At 42.7% G+C, this 19,469-nt stretch overlaps 1 protein-coding gene across 2 annotated transcripts in view; it reads left to right on the top strand.

The window, feature by feature from the left end:
* The window catches only part of MITD1 (microtubule interacting and trafficking domain containing 1), a 96,368-nt gene extending 81,120 nt beyond the window's left edge, over positions 1 to 15,248 (top strand). For both annotated transcript variants that reach the window (XM_078658151.1, XM_078658150.1), the window contains 3 exons: positions 5,588 to 5,703; positions 12,794 to 12,854; positions 12,957 to 15,248. In XM_078658151.1, coding sequence (XP_078514277.1) covers positions 5,588 to 5,703; positions 12,794 to 12,854; positions 12,957 to 13,052 — 273 coding nt within the window. In that variant the 3' untranslated portion in view covers positions 13,053 to 15,248. The remainder of the gene's footprint in view (positions 1 to 5,587; positions 5,704 to 12,793; positions 12,855 to 12,956) is intronic.
* Positions 15,249 to 19,469: the final 4,221 nt, after the last annotated feature.

Here is a 19,469-nt window from a genome sequence, read left to right as displayed (position 1 = left end):
CTGAAAGTGTCTGCTCCCTTGTCCTACATCCTCTGCATCTCTGTCCTGAAAGCCTCTGCCGCCTTGTCCTGAAAGTCTCTGCTGCCATGTCCTGAAACCTCTGATGCCTTGTCCTGAAAGCCTCTGATGCCTTGTCCTGAAAGCCTCTGATGCCTGGTCCTGAAAGCCTCTGATGCCTTGTCCTGAAAGCCTCTGCTGCCTTGTCCTGAAAGCCTCTGCTGCCTTGTCCTGAAAGCCTCTCCTGCCTTGTCCTGAAAGCCTCTCCTGCCTTGTCCTGAAAGCCTCTGCTGCCTTGTCCTGAAAGCCTCTGGTGCCTTGTCCTGAAAGCCTCTGCTGCCTTGTCCTGAAAGCCTCTGCTGCCTTGTCCTGAAAGTCTCTGCTGCCTTGTCCTGAAAGCCTCTGCTGCCTTGTCCTGAAAGCCTCTGCTGCCTTGCTCTGCATTCCATCTAACCTGGACTCCCCAGTCTTACACACTGCACATTAGAAAGTAGTTCATATGAAAGACATCATCATTAGAACAGAGAGGAAACTGAGCCCCTGTCTATGGCCTTGCGCTGCAACTAAGTAAGAAAGTGGCTGCAGAGACTAGGACAGCCTGCAAGGCACTGATTGATCAATCCACAAAACATTTAGCTCCTTTTAGTAAACCTTCACACACTCCACTCCAGAGTGTAGGCTTCAGTTGTGTTTCATTAAAACAATGTGTTTCGGGATCCAATACTACCTTATGTGATGTCAGCAAAGCAACCACAAAAACCGACAAGCATCTACAATGCAAAAGTTCTTGCATTTAGGCAAGTTTGAGCTAATGGCATTGCAAATGACAATGACTTTTATTTATGTTTTTAAAAACATAAAGAAAAGGCGTTGTCATTTACAATGCCAATAGCTTAAAATCTCACAAATGCGAGACCTATTGCCTTCCAAATGCTTGAAGGCATCACTGAGTCTCCCGTGGCCCCTGAGGAGTTTCCTGTTTGCTATAAGTTAAATAAACAAGCCGAGCATTACACCTGCGCACAAGAGACCCTCCCAAAGTAAGAGGACATGAAATAAAATAGTGCTTACAGACTAAAGACATACAGTGTAAGAACCGAAGTAAAAGGCCAGTCCTCTTGGCAGGTTACAAATAAAGACAAGGCAGTACTAAGAAGGGACTAACAAGCCAAATAACGAATCAGAAGCCAGCATTTATGAAGGACAGTGACACAAGCCAATGACCAATATGGGCAGAGAGTGGACAGGGCTTCAAGTACATACTCCAATACAGCATGGCTCATAGAGCATCGCATGTGCTGACCAGGCTCGACCAAAAAATACAGAATGAATTGAATAGTGGGTGTCAGTGGTTTAAATAGACCAGTTAAGAGTGGCCAGCTAGGCAAATTAGGTCGATCAGAGTTGTTTTTTTAATGACCACATGGTGTCGGGGGAGGGGTGACCCACCTCAATGTAAGGGATGAGACAAGGTATGGTCAGGAGGTAATGGATAGTATAATAAGGCTTTTGGTCTGTTTTTCTCCACTATGAAGAAAAAGCTAACTTTCGCTGTGTCTGTTTTAAAATCTACAATGGAACTCCCATCACACAACTGGTTTAATCTGGATCTCAAACTCATGAAACAAGCTAACCATCGATTAGAATCTAGTTGGAGGAAGTGGCAGCATGAATCCTGCTCTGAACTCTATTTGCAGTTTTTCCGAATATATCTAATTGTTATCAGGAAATAAAACCTAACTTTAGGACGAAATAGTTGCTAATGCTGCAAGACATGTTTTCACAAAGACAAGGGAACCCGAAAGGTATGCCATAGGGACCTTGGGCAGTATCAATTTACAAAAAACAGTGGTCTCTACATGTGGACAAGATAACATACAAAAATCATTAATCATACACCTGTAGTATGTCTTTTGTCCAGCCGGACAAGAACATTTATTTTAAATGTTCTGGTTGATAAAGTGAATTTTAAGAACCAAAAAAGATAACAAGTGGGCACAGCCGTGACCCACAACAATCAAGACAAAACAACAAAGAAATGGCCAAAAGGGCAAAGCGAAAATCTGTCTGGGCTTCCATCAGGTTTGTATGGACCGATGAAGTCCCTCATCGGTTTCCACGGACCATGTGGCTTGAAAAGCCTGTTCCTCTGGCTGACCGGAAGATCGATCCCATCGGACTGCCGTATTCGCCATAGCGCTCCGGCCATCACAAATTGAGCCATCACGCTCCTTTCCTGGCAAATCCATACAAACCTGATGGAAGCCCTGGACTTGATGTGAAAGAAAGCACATCTATCAGCTTTTACTCATCAGTATTCCTGAACCTACGAGGAAACCAACATTAATGCGATAATAGGCATTGTGTTAATAACTGTTGTACAAAACAATAATGTTGATAATTCTTGTCCTGATGATGATGTCACAAATGTAAAAAGGCATTGAAACGTCGTCGACTAAAAAACCTCATATGCAATATGATAATGCTATATTATTTGATGCCATGGTATGGTTATGTTTAAGAGATTGAGTCTGTAGCACTGACCACAAGTATACAGACAGATTTTCGCTTTGCCCTTTTGGCCATTTCTTTGTTGTTTTGTCTTGATTGTTGTGGGTCACGGCTGTGCCCACTTGTTATCTTTTTTGGTTCTTAAAATTCACTTTATCAGCCAGAACATTTAAAATAAATGTTCTTGTCCGGCTGGACAAAAGACATACTACTTATCAGGTGTATGATTAATGATTTTTGTATGTTATCTTGTCCACATGTAGGGACCACTGTTTTTTGTAAATTAATGCTGCAAGACAGTCAACTGAGCTGTTAAGTTTGTTGTCTCCCCATGTCTCTCAATCTCACTGCCATCCCGTAGTGGCCTACTAAAAACGTTTGGAAGTGTATATTTTCTGTATAAGTAAAATTAGTAGGATAGGACTGACTGCGACTACTGAACAGCCATTTACCGCCTCTGTATCTTCTTTTGTTGCTTAGGGTGTTGTACCTACAACTTTCCAATCTTGCTGAGATTGAAGCTATCCTGAGGTCTTTTAAAGCTGCAGATTTGCCTGTAATCCTGCCCTTACCCCGCATGACTACTCATGAAATTGTGTGCAAAATTTGCCCAGAAAAAAAGGTTCACATGTTTATTGCACATTCAGCTGGTGTTAACTTAGAGTGGGTGGATTTAAGGGTGGAGATACCAACCAGAGTCTTTAATTTTGGCAACCTGGCATCTCTGTGGCTAACTCATAATCGGTCCGCTTAAAAACAAATAATCATCCCATTCAATGGAGTAGCCAGAAAATCAGATATCTAATGGCAGCAAGCAAACGAAACCGAACATTCCCTACTATGGTTCCACTCAACCTTCCATCCGCCCATCCACATACCAGCCATGCACCCACACTTCCATTCTTTTCCCATCCATACATAGTTTCACACACCCATACATTTTTTTACCCTTCCATCCAACATTTTGCTAATCTGTCAAACAAACATTTCAGCCTGCTGCCATCTTTTCGCCCATCAGTTAGTTTTTCAGCTCACATATCCATCCTTCTATTCTTCCTTCTCTTCATCTATCCTTGCAATGTGCTGTCCACACCCATCTATGCATTCTGTGATCCATCATTTCACTCTTTCGCCCATCCATTTATCCCTCTATCTTTCTGTTCACGCAACTGCACTTGCATACGTCTTTCCAACTTTTCCCCATCTTACCCTTGCTCTTCTTTCCATGCTTTCACTCATCCAAATGTCACCCTTCTACTCCTGCCTGCCCTTCTCTCTCTATCCTTTAAATTTCCATACAGCTAATCGTTTCACCATTCCATCTATCAACGCTTCTCACTTCCATCCATTCACCCTTCTTTCTGTCTTTTTACCTATCCTTCCTTCCACCATTCCATCATTCCACCGCTCATCATTCCTTCCTCTTTCCTTTCACCCCTTTCTTCAACTTTTTTGTTTAACTTCTTTCCTTTCACCTGTTCACCATTCATTCCTTCCTTTACCCCCTTTATTTTCATCTTTATTTTCCTCCCTCCCTTCTTTACTTTTTTCTTTCTTACCTTTCTCTCTTGTGCACCCTCTTCTGCTCTGTTTTCTTTCTTTCTCTGTCTCTCCTTGAAAGCCACCCCACCTCTAATTTCTTCCATAGTATTTTCTCGCAGTGTTATCCATGACCTTTGGTCTGCCAACATGCAGATACACGAGAGTCAAAAAGGAGTAATCAACTTTTCAGTGTGACCCAGTGTAGCAGCAACCTCCAATTTAGCCACTAATTCTTTTGATGAAAGCATCTACTGTTGATCCCGTGGTTCAACTTTAAACCTATCTCTGTTTTGCCTTTGCTGACTACAATAATGGAGAAAGTTGTGGTTGCCCAACTCCAAATGTAACATTATAGTAAAATGTGTCTTTCCAGTCAAGCTTTTGGCCAAAACATGGCATTGAAAATGTATTTTTGGGACGCTACAGCATTTGAAGCTGTGAACCATTAGATTCTTCTGAACAGGTGAACCACATCTATGTTGGCTTCTTCTAACACCATCAGCTGGTTCAAACATTTCCTCTTCAAGCAATCACAGAAGCTTTCTCGGAGTCCAATTTTATCTAATGACGACCTATTGCCCACATTGTTCAATATCTATATTGCACCAATTTTAGATACATTCAAGGATGCGGAATAGGGGGGTGGGGTGGGTGTGTGTGTGTTTGTGTGTGTTTGTGTGTGGGTGTGTGTGTGTGTTTTCTCTGTAGATAACACTTTGATAATGGAACGGCTTAATCTATTTAAGCATGTTGAATGCATTCTAATGGGCTCCAACTTAACAGTTACAAAAAAGAGATTGTTTGGTACGAAGGTCCGTGCAATCACTATATACTGCCAATTTTTTTTGCTGGTGACAATGGCCTCAGTACTCTAATAGGGAAAGTTGTAGAATGTTTCTTTCACCAACTTTTTAACTGTCAGCCTTTTCTCGCTTTACCTTCCACCTCGCACCTTGTAGAAGCTGTAGTGGATTCTGGACTAGACTGGTAAATGTCTTTTGTGCAGGACTTTCAGCAACTCTGTTTTCTCTCCTTCAGGGAGCTTAAGACGAAGCAGCTAGATTGATTTAGAATTGGGCATGAGAGACTAAGAAGGTAATTGCACTGGGTCCCCGGCAGAGGCTGAGTCTGCTTTAGATTGGTTTGCTGGATGTACAGCTGTCAGCAACATCCTACCGCTATGTATTGGCAAATTCGATTTCTTTATATTGCCCTATAAGGAATGTGAAGGGCTACTCAGCAAGGTTATGTTAAGGTTCAAAAAGGTGATTGTTTACAGTTTATCGTCCTCGGGGAATTTTTAGCCTCAATATTAGGGATCTATTCATCTAACATGGTCACCTTTATGTAGGAAAAGAGAATCTACCTCTTTAAACAGAGCATTTTTAAGATCTGCCCTAAGAGACCTTCATAGGTAGTAGTTTGTGTAATATTTGTTATAATTAATTCCTTCTACTGTAGATTCACATTGTAATAGAAAACTACACTTGAACAGTGAATAATAACATTCAACTTGGTTGTTATTTTGTTTCCATAGGACAATGGAAAAGAACAGCAGATGAGTGCTCTACACGAGATAAAACAGTCTTTGGAAGGTTATGGAATTACGTTGGAAATCTCCTTTTCTTCTTCAATCCACGACAGAGAAATTAGGTGTGAGCTCCAGACATTTTATCTCACAATGCTACTATTGGCTGCCCAGAAGCATGGGTGAGAGTGGGATTTAGACAGCCATTACAAACATGTTTAGTAACATGCATCTATTATCGCTAACATTTTAGGTACAGAGAAATCCCCATAAACAAAATCTCCATGAAACTAAAGAATATGCTTAATCCAGGTAAAATCCCCGAATACCCAAGGGAAATGGCTGAGACAATGTTGCCACACCATCCATTTAAAGAAAAAGGGGCAACCCAATAAACCTGGGACCAGGGCGGTACTGCAGGTACTGTTGTTCACTTTATCTACTGCCACGCCACACCATGCATAGCAGCATCCAGGTTGCCATGCATGTGTTCAGGACTGAATTCAATTTCATCATTTTAACCTGCTTTATAGGTTCCAACTTTACGCATTGAGGATGCCTCTTCTCCCTCCCAAAAGCCTGACAGGATACTGAAGTCTAGCAGTCTTGTTCATTTGACCTGCTCATTTGGAGATTTAGAATATTTCCCTGAGCACTTATGTGGGCTTCCCTGTATGGAAACTTCCAGTGACTAGGGTGAGATTTAGTAGATGTGAGTACTATTACCACTGGAATTGGAGCACGCAGAGAGGTCCTGTGCAGTAAAACATTAGGTGTCAAGCAATGTTCGGGCCGCATCAGAGCGAGCAGGACTATAGGGCCTCAGCTGTTGGGTCTTGGGTTATTTGCCTCTGATGTCCCAGGGTTCTTCCTACAATGACTTTTGCAAACTTTGACCAACCGCAACCCCTTGAGCTACTGTCTGTCAGTGAATGATGGCAAGCAGTCTCAGGCTTCTCAGGGAGGTAGTGTGGGACTGTGCAGGTCCAGAATTCAACAGTGCAATAACTGATTGTCCAAACCAGAAATTTAATTAGAAAAGAAGAGTACTTTAATGCACACAATTCAAATGGAACACACCTGTACACAATGCAGGGCCCATTCCTGTCCCATATTAGGGGGCTTTCCTAGATGTTTCAGAACACCAATGAGCTTCAACAGTGTCAGAGAGTTCAGGATATAATAGCCACACCAACTTGTAGACAACCAGCTGCCTGCTGTGACTGAGGAAAAAGTGCAGGCCTGTTCCAAAATGTAATAAAACCTGGTAGCATGGTGGATTTTTTTAATAAAAGCAGGAGTTGCTGTTTGCTCAAAAGTACAGACTGCCGGTGTACTCAATTTTTGGATGAATGGCTGAATTGTAAATTGCAGCTCAAAGTAAAGCTTCACTGGATATAAAAGCACCACCATGTGCTCTGCTAAATCCAGAGGCTCAGTTTCCCCAATACATTCTGTCAATTGTACCAAAATGATTAACTCGCCAGGCTGCCTCAGAATATACGGATAAGAGTAGTAGTAGTAGATTTTGTGTAAAGCGGGCAGTAGAAGAATCAATTCCATAATTCTAGGACATAGACATGACTGGGGGCATTTGAGGATGGGCAGTGTCTATCACAATATTAGTGCAATAACTTGTCCCTCTGCACCTGAAATGACGGTACTGTGTGTCCTGTCTATGCGCTTAGAACTTCAAGGCTGTAAAGCATTAATGGTCAACAAGGCCAGTGCAGAGATAAAAACCCATGGATCATCAATTAAAAAAAAAAATAACTTCAGAATGCAAGACTTCACAAGACCAGTCACTTTGGTCCTACCTCCCTACCTAATACTTCTGCAGCTGATGACCACCTAAATTAAAATAGTACCAGTGGGAAGTGGCTGTAGAGTGGTAAGTAATGCTCTATGGACAAACCACATTACATCCTACAGCAGGATTGGTGATGCAATAATTGCATAAACTAGTAATATCAAGGATATCTCCCTTCTGAATCCTATTCTAAAGAGTTCAAGCCTTCAGTGACTTATCCTATATAAGTGTATCTTTTATTTGTTTGCATTTGGGGAAGAAATTAGTAAACAGTATCCTTCCTCCTATTTTGTCTTTTGAGGCTTTTACTTAAAAATACAAACACATTTTAGCCTTCCCAGACTGTCCTTTCTTCACTTCATTTGTTCTGTAGATGGTCATCTGTTGCCAGGCTCTTGCATCAGAACCCCACATAGCCACTGTTCTGATTGCAACAGTTCTGTCCAGAATGCTGACTCTGCCATACGTGTGGTTCCTTTCCGGTTCATGTCTTCATTAAAGGTTATAAATGCTTACTACTACTGCGTTATACCTTTTTAACAGACATCTAGGGCCAGATGTAGGTAATTTTATTGTACCACTTCTTAAATACCGAATCATACCGATTCGGTATTTAAGAAGTGGTAAAATAGAGGGGGGGAGATGTAGGTATTTCAGATTCGGTAAATACCGAATCGTTAAGATTTGGTATTTACCGAATCTGTAAATACCGATTCGGTAATGCCCATTGAGTCCTATGGGCATTGAAGCCCATAGGAATCAATGGGCATTACCGAATCGGTATTTACAGATTCGGTAAATACCGATTTCAGCAAGGGTGCAGGGGGTGTCACTTTGACACCCTCTAGCACCCCAAATACAGGCCTGTAGCACTGTAAACAGTGCTACCTACATCTGGCTTTTACCGAATCGGTAAAATTACCGATTCGGTATTTTACAGATTCGGTAAATTTACAGTTTCGGTAAATTTACCGAATCTGTAAAATATTGGCCCCTACATCTCGGAAACCAATTACCGGTCGGCAACGGCGAAATCGGCCGTTACCGACCGGTAATTGGCGACCTACATCTGGCCACTAGTCCTTTAATAGTCCAGCAACTCCTTGGAAACTGTATTGAGCTCTCCGAGACATGCATCCGTTTCTCTGGAGTGAGAGTCAGCCCCTAAATGAAAGAAACGTTTTGGTGGGCCAGAATTGCGAGTCCCTAGCTACTTATCATTCAAAAGTATTCGCATTTAGTTTTGATGGTCCTACTCCTCAAAACTGAGAACAGATACCTCTGATTGGATGAGCAGGCTGAGCAAGACCGGGTGACCTCGTTTGTGAATAAAATGTCTGAATGTAGTTGAGTTGACCACATGCTATGCAGTCAATCAACTGATAAGGTGACGGCAGACAAGAAAGCTGAAACGTTGACACTCAGTTTAGCTCACAATTATCCAAAATGATCTAGAACTGCTGCAAGAAATATAACTAGGCTTAAGACTGGGCAATGATGTCTGTGACAGCCTCAGATAAATTGTATTCTTGGAAGAAAAGATGGTACAAGTGTTGTGTAGCGGCAAAATGAAGCTCCAAACGCAAGATACAACTGACTGTCTAGGAGTGGTTTCCCTAATCAGGTGAGGAGCAAGACTGCTTCCACTACTGACCACACATTATCACCTTCTGACCAGATTATCACCTTCTGACCAGATCATCATGTAACTGGATGATTTGGAATCTATTTTGTCTACTCACCCTGAAGCTGTGGGAAAGGGAAGGTGTATGGAGGAAAGGAAGGTCTCCACAGAGGTGGCATCTCATTAGCCACCTCTTTCGCCTACACAGCTCAGCAAGATTTCAGTGGATGAGAAGTAGCTGGCACTATAGAACAGGTTGGAGGCTGTTTTGTATGATCCAGTGAGAAGTGTTTTTTTAACTTTTCCAAGGCCTTAGAGTTAGCAGATTATCATTATTTAAGTTATAAGGGTTGTTTTGTGTAGTTCTACACACCTGTGTTGAGCCTCCTCAGAGTGCTTGTGAGGGAGGAGGCTACAGGATTACACAGATAGTGCTTGGGTATTATTACAGTAGAGTGTATACGTGTTAAATTCCCTTAAAACTGCCTAGATATATGATAGACAACATATCTTGTAAAAAACACTCCTTGGAACGCAGGTGACTTTAAAATCAGTAGTTTGATACATTTTGTGGGATTAGTGCTACTTTTGTTTTCACTGGACCCACCTGACAGAGGGTTAATGTTGGCAACAAAAATATTTTCTGGGCTGCAAGAAAAACAGTTGTTCAACATTTTGCACCAGTTTTATTTATTTATTGTTATAAGTTAATAAAAACCGTCACAGTATGTTACATTTAATACAAAATAAACGTGTTTACTTTAAGATGCATCACCTTTGTAAATGATCCTAACACATATTTTATGATTAATATAGATTAATAAGACCTGTTTAAAATTTATTTTTTTTCAAATGATCAGTTTTCTAAAATGCACTACTTTATATTGCAAGAATAAAAGATAATATATTGTTCTTCTATGCAGAATATTATTGTAAATTCCCTTTGATTCTTAACCATTCATAATCTTCTCGATTATTGTAAAGTGGCATGTGCATCGGTATAAAATTAACTACTAGTTTTACTTATAAGAGTGTCAGAGTCCCATACTTGTGTTGATTTCATATTAACATCTTTTGCTCACAGTCTAGGCCACGTTCCTTATACTGATGTAAGCTCCTTGGAATTCTATTTTGGATTTGGATTTGGATTTGGATGTGCATTTGTAGAGCGCGAATTGCTGCCCGGAGGCGTCCAAGCGCTAGGAATACCATGGCCCCACACAATGGCCCAGGAGGGGGGAGAAGTGGGATTTAATTAGACTGGATGAAATAAAAAGGTTTTCAGCTGTTTGCGGAAGGCCGAGAGATTGGGGTTGGCTCTGAGGTGCAGCGGAAGGGCGTTCCAGGCCCTGGCGGCATTATAGGAAAACGTCCTGCCTCCGGATCTGGATCTTTTTATTCTGGGAGCCATTGCACGGAAAGTCTGACTAGAGCGTAGGCTTCTGTTGGGCGTGTAGTGGGTAATTAGGTCACGCGTAATCCTGGGGCCAGTGTTCCAGAAGGCCTGGTGTGCTATGCACATAGCGTTAAATATAACTCTCTGGCGCACCGGTAGCCAGTGGAGGGTTACCAATCCGGCCCTCACTGACTGTCTGCGGGGGAGGTCGAGTAGAATACGTGCTGCGCAGTTCTGGACTATCTGAAGCCTTCTCAGAGTGGATTCAGGGGCGCCAAGGTAGAGTACATTGTTAAAATCAAGGCGTGACTGAATTAGACCTTGTACAGCTGCTTGTTTGGCTTCCAGGGGGAGGAGAGGGAAAAATTTTCTCAGCATCCTCATGATGCCAAAACATGTGGCTGAGAGTTTTGTGGCTTGTACGTTAAAGGACAGGGATCTGTCCAGCCAAATTCCGAGACTCTTGATACTGTTTTTGGGAGTTGGCGGGGGACCCAGACTGGGCGGCCACAGGGAGGCGGGGATGCTGAGGTTTGGGGGGCCTAGGAGCATCAGCTCGGTTTTGTCCCCATTCAGTTTTAAAGACGATAGGGACATCCAGGTCTTCACTTCCTCTAGGCACTCTCTAAGCCCGCCCAGTGCAGATGGGTTAGCTTCCTGCGTCAGGGAGACCTCCAGCTGCGTGTCGTCCGCATAGGAGATGATCTTAATCCCAAATGGGCGGACGACATCAGCCAGTGGCCTCATGTACAGGTTAAATAGTGCAGGGCTTAGAGATGAGCCCTGGTGGACTCCGCATTTCAATGGTCTGCTGGTGGACACAGACTCGCCTTCAAACATGCGGAAGGATCTATCCTCTAAGAAGGACTGGAACCAAGACCAGGCTTTGTCCTTAATCCCGACATGGGACATACGGTGTAGCAGAGTGTCATGGCTAACCGTATCGAAGGCCGCGCTGAGATCAAGGAGGATCACTGCCACTGATCCTCCTTGATCCAGGATTTTTCTAGCTTCCTCGGTAACCATGAGGAGGGCGGTCTCGGTCCCATGTTTCGGTCTAAAGCCCGTCTGGGTGGGGTCCAGTAGGTGGTGATCTTCCAGGAAGTTTATTAGTTGTTGATTTATATATTTCTCCAGGATCTTACTTTGCTGATGATTGCTTTATCATGTGATTGTAAAAACTTCAAAAGTTTGCAATTTAGCTGGGGGGTCAGTGGAGTCGAGGCTTCTCATGATCGCTGTTCTGCATGTACGAATCCCCCTCTGGTTAAATAGGTGCTTTAGGAGAACATTATTTAGTATGGGACATATGCAGACCAAACGCAAGAAATCCACTTTAAGGGCACCACATAACCTGCACATTTTTGGACCTTTGTATCTCCATGTCGGTTTATCTGCTAAGGATGGCACTTCTCCTAATTGTATAGCCAATAATTTTCTCTTGAGAGATGCCTGATAGGTTAGATGTAAATATGCTGCAGGTTGCTATGTGACATAGGTTTGAATTGTCATCCAGGCATGTGATCGATGCGAGAATATATTTTTATCCTTGAGCAATGAATGAATTTTTACTTCTTTATTTATCGTTTGACAAAAAGTGGAATGTGTCAGATTTAGGTCCCATAAATCACCCCTATTAGTTATTTGTAATGATGATAGCAAATATCTGTTGTAGCTTAAGTTCTCATTGTTAATCACCAGTTAAGGAGAGTAATTTGCTCACATCACAGCACTCCTGGAGGAGCTCAACTAGCTCCCCATTCACCGACAAGCACTATTCAGACGTCTCACCCACACTTTCAAGGCACTATATAACTATGGCTCAGCATGTCCGAACAATCACATCTGCTTCTAGACACCTTTCCACGTCCGGACTCCTATTTGCACAAACCCCATGCATATGGCAAATCCAATCCAGCGGTCAAGCCTTCTCCTACATCGCTCCTAAAGTGTGGAACGACCTGCCGCTACACATAGGAGCCTCCTCCTCACTTCTTGAATTCTTCAAGAAGCAGAAGACCTGTTTTTTTGAGTAGTCCCTCTAGGCCCTAAGGGTAGCAAGACTCACACATGCTCAGCACCAGGATACGCTCCTGTGTGATAGTTCGCTCTGCAAATCTGCATACTGTAACATAACAATGTGCTTGAACCCCTTGAATAGCAGTGCACTATGTTAGATTGTTTTTGTTTGTTTGAGCTGTAGTATAATTCCATGGCGTAGATGCATAAATACAGCAAACCCAAGGTTTAACACTGACTGGAGAGATAGTCAGTGTTTGCCTCTTGTATTTTGTTTACTGTTCTGTATCACTGAGGATAATGCTAATTCACTTTACATTGCATCCTGCTGATGTATTAAAACATTTAAATCAAATATTATCCTAGGTTCAACAATGGCTGGATGATTAAGATCGGAAGAGGCCTCGACTACTTTAAAAAGCCTCAGGTAGTTCCCACTGCTCTTTCAGTTGTCTGCTATATAACCACAAACTTTAATACAGCCAACAATGTTCTGATTGTGTTCTTTTGTGTTTTTATTTCATATCAGGGACGGTTTTCTCTCGGATCCTGCGACTACGACTTACGATTGTGCCATGAAACATCTGTGGACATCTTTCACATCAAGCACACAAAGAAAACATGACCATATATCATCCAATCTCCCTTTCTAAAAATTATTTATAGCACAAGTGCTCTTTTATTTGCGTCTTGCTGCCATATTCAGCAAGATTTCCCTCCCAGTTTGTGCCTGTGGCAAACGTCTTATTAAATAAGGACCACTGATGTACTTTTTCTAATACAATGAATATATTTTTCCTAATATTTTTTCACTCTTTGTTGTCCTTGGTATGTTTCTGGTGCTATTTTTCGAGGAGCAAAGGATAGAAGTTGTGGCAGTGCTCATGGTATGTTTTGTTTGGATCTTTTAAGTCCAGGTAAAGCAGTTTGTCTGTAGCATAGTAGACTTCTCTGGGTAATTGAGAGCTCAACTTGACAAAACCAGAAGTCCTAAATCAAGTGGATTCAACTAATCCAATGTACGTGCTGTAATGGCCTTAATGAGATCTTTCTTTGGGGGAAGGGGAGGAGAGAACGATCCCCCTTTTGCTGCTCAGAAACGCCTTTGATTGTACTATATGAAATGAGTACAAAGATGAGGTTAGTGTCAAATGTGGCCCCCCAGTTTCCTCACTGTGTCATAGTGGAGCCAAGGAGGTTCTAGGGAGGTGTACCATTCGATTAGGAGAGGATGTCCTGGGAGCCGCCTTGTAGAGGAAGCATACAAAAAAGTGAAGAATACCAAAAAAGTGACTGAAGTGCCCACCATGCCACCTCAGATTATTTAATTGCAATTGATGGCTTAAGTGTGACGGGTATGCCCAGACGAAAGTCCAATGCTCACTGTACCACTGCATCCAAGCTGCACCAATTAAAGAGACCCAATGAGGCCATAACAGGTCTTTGGGTGCTTGTGTTCCGGTTTAGAGAGGACCTTGCTTGGCAGTTTCAGCTTCACTGTTCATGTTGGCATGGGACCAAGGTTGATTTGCATATTTTTTGGTGTACTTTAAGGTAGTGTGGTGCTCAAGAAAATGATGGACTGGATTGCAGCTCTGAGCGATCGCCTGTGTCTGAGATTTGTTCAGGGATTATATGGATCACGTGTTTTTTTTTTATCTATACAAAGGATTTCAGTCCTTAAATGCACTGACTAACAACTAAAGGGGGAAGGAAAGACTTGGTGGAGCGTTCGATCCATCACCCTTTTAAAAGAGGCGTATAACTGGATTTACATGTATTACGAGTGTTGTGAAAGGAATGATTGCCTTCATGTAAGGACAGCTTGAGATGTCAGTTTCTTGACTGACTGTCTCAAATAGAGGGATTTGCCTAACTGTATTGCGACTAGCAGGTTAAGAAGACATTTTGAATTATTATCCAAGCCTTGAAAAAGATTGAAACACATCTAGCAGTATCATGACTATTCAGGGCAGAAACTTGATTGTCCACATTCAAATGGTTATCTGCGCAGTATTGACAAGATTGTTGCATGATCATTTTTCCAAGTCCTTAGACAGAACAAATTCAACTGTAATTTACTCCACAGCAATTGGGGGGCCTTATCACATAAAGCGAGCACTGAAAGTGCTAATATTCGACATGGTCGCTGACACTGTTTTGGGCAGACTGGTCTCTTAAAAAGTGCCGGAAACGTGCTATTTTACCACCTTAGCCTGTGGCAATTGGTTGCTTGTCTCTGGATCTTTAAAAGCACGGGCTGCTTTTGGCTGAAAATGTGGCAGCATTTCCCGACATATTCATGTAAACAACAGAAAATTACACAATAACCAACACGAATCATCATAACACAATTATAACAGGACACAACAAAATAGTGCAAATAAACTGGGACATAACATCCACATTACACATTTCGTTAATGCAGTACAAAAACAAAGCACACAAAATAAGCGGAATAAAAAAACAACAGAATGATGCACAAACATTTTGTCATATGTTTACCCACCCAGAAAACTGCTTTCATAACACGGTGATATAATGTAGGTCACACCAAACACTGACATAGCTTAACACCACAAACATGAAAATAGTGTCTGTCAAACATGTTTTGGGATCTGCCCCAGAAATCTAAAAAACGAATCCCAGAAACTAGACAGAAACCATACACTGGTATTGAAATTACATTTCCAAAAGAAAAATCACGTTTTAAAGTTTTTTTTTTAATGGAGACTGACAAGCAAATTTTTGGTTGTAGAATGAAAGCTGCATTTATTCTGCGACATTTATGTTTGCTAATAATAAACTAATGTGTACGGTTTTGGATATCTTTCTGTTTGCTGTCCTTGATAGGTGTGTCAAATGTCTTTATATTGAAAAACAGAGGGCGATCCAAGTTGATAAGTTTGGTACAAACAAAAACGACACCACTTGACAACGCTCCTTCAAAGACTGTTCCCCGATCACAATACAGTTTTTATTTTTTTTAAACGTAGGTTCTACGTTAAAAACGGGGTTGTCCGATATACACACGGGTGAAGAGCGCCCCCGTCTAAGTCAGTTTTCCTTTTAATTTGCTTACTAGATATGTTGGCGGTTTCAAGTGTTTTTCCTGGTTCTAATTTCTAATGTGAATATCCTTGTGTACACATCTACCTAATCCTTATTGAGAAACAACTGCCATGTAATTCATGCTGAGTGTTCCCGTGTGTGTGTCTTGGTGTACACTATTCTGGATTAGGTATGCTGATTTTGGTGTTTGCTCGTTTGTACGCCTGATCATCTTTAGAGTTGTGTGCATGTCCGGGGTGTTTTATACCTGTATGGGTCGGTAGGTAACTGAACAGGTGACTGTTCGAGTTTCCGTGCATGAGTGTAAGATAGTATGTTGTAGGCTTGATGTATTGAGAACACTGAGTAAAATGTTCCTGTAATCGTTTTTGGTGATATTACAGGGGTAAAATTACTCGTTAAACTCATCCACTTATTACCTCGCCAGTCAATTCAGCCATCAACTATAGCCTTATAGCCCGCCGTAGAGGGCTATACCGGCTATTAAAGGCCCTCTTCAGCGTTAAAGGCCGAAGGCGAGGGCCTTTAACAAGGGAGAGGGACTTAAATAGCCGGTATAGCCCAGCTACGAAGGGCTATAAGGCTATTAGAACATTCTGACACGACGGAGCAGAATGTTCTAACAAAAAAGAACAAAGCCTTATGGGAGCGTGAGGGGATTGGAATCCCCTCAGGGTTCCTTAAGCCTTTGTTCACATCCAGAGCTGTGAACAAAGAAACATTGGAATGTTGGAGCTCCAGGCTTATACCAGACATTATAAGCCTGGAGCACTCCATTGTTTTCAATGGAGCTCCCAACATTCCTATGTTCTAATAATAAATCAATACCTTCTTCCATTCATCTGCTTACCTGTCAGTGTAACTGCCAGTCCGCTCTACATCACTACTGCCTATGCCATAAGTGTTGTGTAAGAACAACTGCACTGCATTCGCATGTGCTGTTTCTGCTGTATGTGTGTAGCATCTGCTGCTGCACATGCTGTATCTGGATCCTGTGTGAAGAAAGCTTGCACTGCAACTGTTGCCTACACTGTATTTGTTCTGTGCATTAGGGAAACTTACACTTCTGCCCCTTTGATGCCTGTGCTGCAATTCTCCTTTGTTATAAAAAACAACATTTTCTCGATTGTCATTGTAGGTGTTAGTGAAGGTTGGTGTCATTTGTTCACTACACAAAAGCCAAAACGATTGGCGTGGCCAGTGCTCGTGTTTGTTTGGGAGGGCTTTGGGTGGGGTATTGCAAATGAAAAATTATACTGTAGCCCTGATACGACGCAGAGTGACCTGTTCTTTGTAGTGGGTGTTTTTAAGTGGAAGGGCAAAGTTTAGTTTCATAACATTCACAACTAGCATACTTTTCGACTTTTGCAGCTTGCGAATCAAATCTTCCACCTCCTTCTGGTGCAAACGAGAGACCTCTGTTATTTTTAATATTTTATTAGAGTTTGGAAAAGTGCAGCTAAGCAGTTCACAAATAAAAAGATAAACACAATGAGGGAATACCGATGTATACTTCGTTTTTTTATCAAATTACCTTTTGTTAGTCACCAGTAAAAGAACAAGGTGCCTGAAGAGTTGGTTATGAACTGGAGGTTTAGCTGCAAGCCCTAAGAAGAGCTTAAATTATGAGTAATAAATTGTTTCCTGCAGTTGGAATTTTGAGTCCAAGCAATGATTTGCAGTTGTACGTTCTCAGATACTCAAGGGCGACCAGACCATCCTTGAGATATGTATTGCTGTTCATGGAACCACAGTAACCAAATACTATTGCAATGGGGGCAGGGTTGGATTGGGGCCACAGTTCGGCCTGTGCAGCCAAAAAAAGTGGCCCACATTTTCAGATCGCAACCTTTCGTAATACACTGCTTAGTTAGGATAATGGAGCTAAATAATGACAAACATTTGCTGTAATAAAAGTATTTTAAAGCTTGTAGGGCCAGTACTTGGATAGGAAATTAACATTCCAGTGGAAAGAATATACTTTAGAAGCACAGAATTATTAAAACTAATAGGAACTCGCTTTTATTTGTATGTGTTATCCCTACCTTTGCTGTGGATGTTTTGTTCACTGGGAAACATGATATGGCACAGAACGAAACTGCCTTTTACACTCACTTTTGTATGATCATTTTATTTTTTGTAGTACTTAATTGAGGCCCTTCAATGTCCAGAGACTGGTGAAAGGTCCATCTGTGTGTTTTTTTTTGTTTTACTTACAGCTAGCACCACGTTCTGAGAAAGGGAATGATGCTAGTGTGTAAATGCAAAAAGAAACAAAAAATAGTGTCATTTTCCTTACATGCAGATTTATATAGAACGAACTAGGCCTAGGGGCACTGGAGCGCTTTGCATGAGCACCAGAGAACATTACAGAGTTTCATATTCTTTGACTTTGGTATATGTAGATTAAGTGATTTGCCCAGAGTCACAGGATGTCGAACCGACGCTGGGACTTGAACCTGGTTTCCCAGTTTCAAAGTCAACTAACGCCACCACCTGTCCCTGTTGACTTTAGTATTTGTTATCCGGCAGACGAAGGAAAAGAGCAGAGACTGCTTTAAATCCGCTGCTTGCATGGAGTGGAAGAGGACAAAAATCAACTGGGGAGCTCCCTTGCTGGCCCTCACCCGATGCTTCAGTCCTCTCCCCTACTGTAGTCCCCTGAAAAGTAAGAGCTAATGGCTTCCCATCAGCAGCTCCCGTCACACCAGGAGGAAGGCAGGCACAACTTATGCTCTGACAGTTGGAGCAGAGCATCCAGCCTATTGTCATTCTGACTCTGACATTAACCCACTGGCCTGACTTCATGAGCAAAGGGTCATGTTTCTAAAGACTGTAACAACAGCCTTTCATACTGCGCATCAGGGATGGAGTCCTAAGAAGACCAAAAACCCGGCCCACCAACTGACATCAGCCAGAAGCCCATCGTCCAATGCCTGACTGCCCACCTTGCCAATCCGAGGCTGGATGGGGGGTATGACCAAGCTGGCATGTCCAAGATGGCCGGCTAGTGTGGCACTGGGACAGAACCTGATGCTTTAACGCCAAACTGGACAATCCAGGCCAACCATTGCCCATGGACATTGGGTGCATCCCCCTGTACATTTAGGAGTCGAGGCATGTGGGCGCGGTTGGCGCTCCTGGTACATGGTTGCGGCCCCCTCTCCCCTCGAAGGCTTGGCAGCGACAAGGGCTGCTGGCGAGCCTCCTGCTGAATAGGAAGCTGAAGACTTCACTGGGCCGTGGGGGCAGCTCCCTGTCGGCAGGGCTGGCGAACACTGGGAGACGCTGTCAATGAGTAGCTTCTTGCTGGACCGCATGTGGCCTGATCTTGATATGCAGACTGGCTGTGCGCCACCCCTGACGTCGGACCTCCGGACATGCTACATGAGGCCCATTTTTACCGCACTGCCTGGACTGGTGAAGATGCCCGTGTCTTGAGTGGTGCTATGACAGGGGAGCTGCCCTGCTCGGAGGCGAGGTGCGGGTGTGTCCTTTATGATTGGACTGTGGGTTCGTGCCACTTTGGGACGCCACTGCGCACTGTTAAACCTTCAGTATGGGTGACCCTGCCCACTGCCTCTCCCCAGGTTATAGCCTAGTGCAGGGGTTTTCAAACTTGGGCCCCCCTGGGGGGCCTCAAGTGATCCCAAGTGGGGCACCAGGCTCTGTCCAAAAGAAGCATTTAGCTGATATGCAGTGCTTTGTTTTAAGCGGGAGGGGGTGGAGGAATGAGCGGCAGTTAAATATGTTGTAATGGGCATCACTAGTTTCTTTTGCCCTTTATATCCTAGCTGGGAGTATGTGTCAAAAAGGAAGGGATTCCAAATGTTCTGCCAAACCCCCAAACCCATTTCTAATAATCACACTGTGGTTTTACACGTTAGTATGGCCTGCCTGACCAGAATAGTGTTTGGAACTCATGTCTTTGGTTACATTTTTTAAATGGTTACAGACTTTAGTGTTATTG

Source organism: Lissotriton helveticus, chromosome 8 (assembly GCF_964261635.1).
Source record: "Lissotriton helveticus chromosome 8, aLisHel1.1, whole genome shotgun sequence".
Lineage (NCBI taxonomy): Eukaryota > Metazoa > Chordata > Amphibia > Caudata > Salamandridae > Lissotriton > Lissotriton helveticus.
This window is presented reverse-complemented; position numbering and strand designations above follow the sequence as displayed.